Genomic DNA, 6,000 nt, shown 5'->3' with positions numbered 1-6,000 from the left:
AGCTCTGCTGTTTGCTAAAATTTCATTGCTTTGAGGATCCCAGTAGGTGCCCCGGATGTCTGGGTTTGAATATTCCGCCTCAAAATCGCCAATTTATTTGTTTTTATCATATGTGTGTATGACTTACATACTTAGTCATCATCTACCCGTAAAAAGACCATAGCAGTAGAAGACGTCAAAACAATATAACAGTGAAAGTTGTTGAAAATGTGGAAAATTATGAATTTTTACGCCGTTTTAAATAGATATACATATGCCGTACTTTTGCCTAGATATCGATACAGATCAGAAATCTACAGTATATTACACGCCAGAAAAACTTCATTTACATAGAAGTTAAATTGTATGGACACTATAAATACATTGATAAATCCCTAAAATATATCTATATTTAAAGTACATTATCACAAAAGTTGATATGAAAGCCTTCTAGGTCATGTACGGTACATCACACAATGTGTTTTTTGGTTCGTCTATTATTTACAAGGTATATTGACAATTTTGTTAAAATGGTAGTAGTCATGATATATTATGTTAAAAATCTAACTTCCAGCTTTTGCAAAGTAGCGTTCAATATTCCCAAAAGGAAAGAACAGTTACACAAGTAGAAATTACTGATATTTTTTGAAGGCAACTGATTGTTATACAAGGCTATTGTGATCATTTCTTGAATCCTCACGAGACAAGAGAACAATTTTATGTCCGTCAAAGTTTGTTAAAATTGTCGTATCTTTCACACAGACGTGAACATTTCTAAGTTTCGACCATCGACTACTTTCTTCAGTCGGTAAGCTGGCGACGCCTTTGGTTCAGGCGTTGTGGGTGTGGTCGGCAACGACGAGGAATCTCTTGCCCTTGATTGGGAGTCTGATGACGTTGATATGACCGGATGGGCGTCCCCTTCGTAATTGTATTGGCCGGCGAAATTCACGCACGCCGTCCTGTGCATGAGCGACACTGCCGTCGTGCAGGAACCAGTCCTTGTCGCCGGCGTCTTGTAAAACCGTGCAGAGCCATAGCGATACTCTCGGTCGCTAGAATTCATGGTGCCAGAGCGACCGAAAAGGCTGATTCTGCGACCACAGCACAGCCTCTTCAGCTCATGGAGCAGGTTACCGCTGAACGCCATGTAGATCCAAGGGTTTGTACAGCTATTCAACGTCGCCATTATTTGTAAAGTGACCACCAAAGGCGCTGCGAACAAAAAGGATCATTATGTCAGCTTTTACCTTAAATAATTGTCATGGTAACAACGATTTTAGAATCCTAAGTGATTAGAATATTGTCTTAAGTTTGCCCAATGCATGAAGTAATGTATAAAGTAATATCTTAAGAAATAGTCAGGGAATTCTCTACTTTGATCAGGCTGCTTGCATATAATGCTTAATTTAAATATTAGTTTCATTCAATATAATGATGATATCATGACGTTCAAAGCGAATTTAAGACTGTAAATATGGAGTAAATAATCAAAATTTGGTAACGTCAAAACATCTAGTTGGGAAAAGGAATTAAGGTTCAAAATTAAGGGCAAGCAGTTGTGTAGGCAACATTTGATGTGATGTCACAATACATACCTTCGATGTTAGGATTAGTATCCCAGGCTGCCCAAAGCTGGACGGCAAAGAATGGAGTCCAACATAAAAAATATACAATAACAATGACAAGTGTCATTTTGGCCATCTTGATCTTTGCTTTTGTGATCCCCCTTCCCGCATAATGTGTCCTGGGCATGATGTTGGCTCTGCCACTGGGCTTTAAGTCCCCGTTTCTTAGACTGTTTGAGTAGCTATGGGCATGTCCGTTTGCGTATGTAGGTCCTTTGGCTTTGTTCTCCCACTGCGATTTCAACTGGGCGTTTCTCCACACTTCTCTCCATATCATTCCGTAGGCCCATGCCAGGATGAAGGTCGGGAGAAAGTACACGAGGACGGCAACGGAAGTGGTGTAAATGCTTTGCCCCTTGGCGAACCATGACTGGGACTTGCAGTAGGTGAAGTCAGGGGTTATATGGGCGAGGTGAAAGATAAATATCTGTGGAATGCTGAAGACGAGTGACATCACCCACGCCGTTCCGATCATGATGCGCACGCGCGCCCGTGTTCCTTTCATTCCTGACATGGGATGGCAAATTGCCATGTATCTGTCCAGAGCTGTCATCACCAAGACGTAGGTCGGTAAATACATGCCGACTACTTGCACATACTTCATCAGGCGGCAGACGAAATCCGGTGCCATGAACTCGAAGGTGATGTCCCAGATCAACTGGGGTAACACACCAAAGAAAATGCTAATGAGGTCAGCTATGCTGAGATGCATTATAAATACATGCATACGTGTCATTGTCCTGCGTTTTCGCCAGAGAGTCACCAGAACACACAGGTTCCCGATGAGGGCCAAAACGAATACGGCAATCTGCTGCAGGATCTCGATTTTCGCCAGTTTTTCATCTCGGGTTATCTTTCTCACGGCCGTTGAATTCATGTCCTCTGTTATGTCGGAGAATGAAATCGACGATTCTGTACTGTTGCTGCTGGCAAAGGTGGAAATGTTCGCCGTCTGGTTCTCAAACAAATCGCTGTAACCGCGTTGATTTTGACCGAAAAGACTTGCCGTTCCCAATGCAACATAGTTCTCCATTATGATTGCCAGTAGAAGAGTGCAAGGTGCAACACAAACTATTGACTTAGTAACGTTGAAAATTTGAAGTGCGTCATTAGCTCATCGCAAGACGGTCTCAGTTACAAAAGCTGGAAAGAAAAAAGGAAATAGTCCATTAGGTTTGTCAATGATCAGAGAATTCCTTGCCTGCAAATTTGAAAGTTATATTCAAACTTTAATATGTAAATTTCAGCTTCTTAATATTTGGTTAAAATAAAGTGTGATCTGTATGTTGACGTCTTACCAGCCAAATTGGAATATCTCCTTTCTTTTGTTATGCCAGGTATTGTCTATAGTACCAGCAGCTGACATGTCTATATAACGTAGTTGTTCCTGATATTTTATGGTATCGAGTTAATGTACTGTTTATGTAAGACAAGGGTGCTGTTGTGCGATAACTCATAACTCTAACTTCTAGTAATGGCATGAACAACACTCAAAAAAAATTTTAAAGTTGCACATCGTGCCGGACATGTACATCGGGTACTTAAAGTGCTATGTGTAGTATTGATTTATGTAAAGTACATGTATGAATATCACAAAGAGCAAAACTAGTGATATGGGTTTAGCAGTGGTATACTAGTCTTGTACGTTGAATAATTAAAAAAACTACCTACGAACGATACTTATTTCACATTTGTTGGATATCATGATAGTATAAAGTTCGTCACACTCTGTCTCCACCTTGTAAGGATGCATTTAACAAGTCGAATAAGTCTAGCAGTGAAGTAATTTTAGGGGTAGAAAGACGTATTATATAAAAGGCAGGCATTGCATCACTGAATACGTCTATTGCTGTATGCTTGCGTCCGAATTTTAATTACCGTAAATTACGATAACGTAGTTTATGGTTTTGAAGCTATTCCCACACACCCACCGATAATGAAAAGGTTCCCGTTAAAGTGATGAGTTTTTCGACGGAGGTTAACTATGTCATTGATAAAGTTTTTTTATCTTAATCGGAGGAGTTTTCTTAGAATACTTTTTAAATGAAGACAAGGCTTTGTATTTCATGACTTAAAGGTATAGAAGTAATCTGCTCGATTCAAAGTTCAATGCGGCTATAAAATCATGAGCATCAGACAGTCAGTGTATCTTAGTAAGTTAGTTGTGTCAAAATTGCTGGATTGTAGCATTTTAATATAGACATACAGAGATAGAGAGAGGCCGCTAGACACAAATATTAGGAACACGATTGGAACTAACTTGGGATAATTGGATGATGAAGTAATGTCGATTTAATCTTAAAAGGTAATCTCATCTGCTTTCACACTTGTTTTTATGAGTAATTTGCAATATTACAACATTCAGATATATGGCACCTAACACTTTTGAGAAATTTGAAAAATATGAAAATCCAATTATCCCAAAATAGTTCCAATAGACTTTAAGAGAAAAAGACAGACAGACAGAAACAAAGCTAAACATTAAACGGAAAATAAAGAAAGGCTTTGGTTATTGCCAGTGATAGTCAGTTAGAGAGGAAGATACTTGGGAGGAATAGCCAGATGGAAGGTGGCAGTAGCGTCCTACTTAATATATGTCACTTAAATGACACTGCTTTGATATATCATGCCCCAATCAAATGGCAATACAGCTTGTGACAGACAGATAATTCATATCTAAAATGCCGACAATATAAACTGTCATAACCGTTGTTAATGCACTTTTGAAATCCATTCGGATAAAACTGTAGGGGGATTCCCGTCTAGCAGCCGCTAGCGTTACATAAAGTTTGATAATAAGCTATTTCATAAAATGTACTTGAGTATTTTGTTTGCAGAACCTTATAGAATATAAAACGAAGTTGAATGCGAGCGTGCAGGGCGGTACGTACACTTGTAACTTTTAACATTCGCTGATACTGCGAGCATGGAAACTTTAAACTGCTTTCTTTCACAAAATGACTTAACACATTTCGTCTGTACTTCCTTGGGAAGGGATGCAAATTTCCACATAACTTTTCAAACCGTTGGCCATTCGAATGCATTTTCCCAAGCACTGTTTGGTATACTTTCTATACTTTTGACGACCGTTTCAAATGGCCCTCTGCAAATCTACCTCGGCGACATTAAGTGGATAGCGTTCCTGTGATCTGTGGATGTCAATGTCACTTTTTCTAATAAGACATCAATTATGGACTGTGCTCATGATGGCTACAGAAATATAACGAACAGGTTTCAAGAAAGCGGACAGTCTGAAGTTTTGCCTGACGACAACCTAAGAAAGGAAAATGTTGAAATTGGCCTAGTCTGCTTGGTTGCGACGTAAGCTTACTTTATCCATGTTTTGTATGACGTGACGTGTAGTCTGAGTAAAACATGTTATATTTCACATGTTCTACTGACTAAATATACAGTTCATAATACGTGGGTTACATCATTGAACAGTCAGGCAAATTAGAGTTTTGGCGATTGTTATGGATGGATTGCTGAATTGAGAGACACTGAGACAGATAGATGCATGTAAATAGATAAATGGATAGAGAGATGGATGGATGTATGGATAGATGGAGAGAGAGATAAATAGATGGATAGAGATCGATCGATTGATCGATCGATCGATAGATAGATCGATCGATCGATCGATAGATAGATAGATAGATAGATAGATAGATAGATAGATAGATAGATAGATATAAAGATAGATAGACAGATATATAGATATAGTGATAGGCAGGCAGGCAGGCAGGCAGGCAGGCAGGTAGCTCTTATCGATATGCCATTGTACATATATATTTAAGGGATTAACGGAGCAACATATAATCCACTATTTTGCATTCAGCCGGTAACTCTATTGTTTTGGCTGACGTTGTTCCAGACAAACAGTGAGAGTGTTTTGATTCTGTCAGCAGAGAAATCCTATAGTGTTCCTGATGTTTACAGAAGTTGGCTTCTGACACACAAAGACTCGGCACTGTGCCATGTATTTAACCGGGTTTAGCCTGCCTTGGCCTATTAAGGTAGATCGCGCCTCGGGGATAGATATTCGGATCCTCAAACTTTTACAATTCTTTTCTGATATACAACTTCCGGGGTTCATTTTAAAGCTCTTGTTGTAAGAAAACTTTTCACCGGCTTAGTTTTTTCGAAAATTGAAAATTTATTTTTCTCCATAGAGTTAACACAGGGATGGCGGTCATTTTGAATTTTAAATATCGATAACTCTCGAGTTATTTGTTTCTCTAGTAACAAAACTTGCACGATGACCCCCCTGATTGTTATTCTTGATTTTGAAAGAGAATGGTTGAGAGACTTTTAAGGAAAGTTTGAGCAAAAGTTTAAGTGTTTCACTTTCGAGGCGCATACTACCTTAACGCGAACCTTTTCCTTACTTCTG

At 39.0% G+C, this 6,000-nt stretch overlaps 1 protein-coding gene across 5 annotated transcripts in view; it reads right to left on the bottom strand.

Moving 5' to 3' along the window:
• The window catches only part of LOC139143489 (mesotocin receptor-like), a 111,347-nt gene that overhangs the window by 1,410 nt on the left and 103,937 nt on the right, over window positions 1-6,000 (bottom strand). For all 5 annotated transcript variants that reach the window (XM_070713850.1, XM_070713848.1, XM_070713846.1 and 2 more), the window contains exons 2-3: window positions 1,578-2,750; window positions 1-1,194 (exon numbers count right to left, since the gene is read on the bottom strand). The exon at window positions 1-1,194 is cut by the window's left edge and continues 1,410 nt beyond it. In XM_070713850.1, coding sequence (XP_070569951.1) covers window positions 734-1,194; window positions 1,578-2,640 — 1,524 coding nt within the window. In that variant the 5' untranslated portion in view covers window positions 2,641-2,750 and the 3' untranslated portion in view covers window positions 1-733. The remainder of the gene's footprint in view (window positions 1,195-1,577; window positions 2,751-6,000) is intronic.

Source organism: Ptychodera flava, chromosome 11, assembly GCF_041260155.1.
Source record: "Ptychodera flava strain L36383 chromosome 11, AS_Pfla_20210202, whole genome shotgun sequence".
Classification (NCBI taxonomy): domain Eukaryota; kingdom Metazoa; phylum Hemichordata; class Enteropneusta; family Ptychoderidae; genus Ptychodera; species Ptychodera flava.
This window is presented reverse-complemented; position numbering and strand designations above follow the sequence as displayed.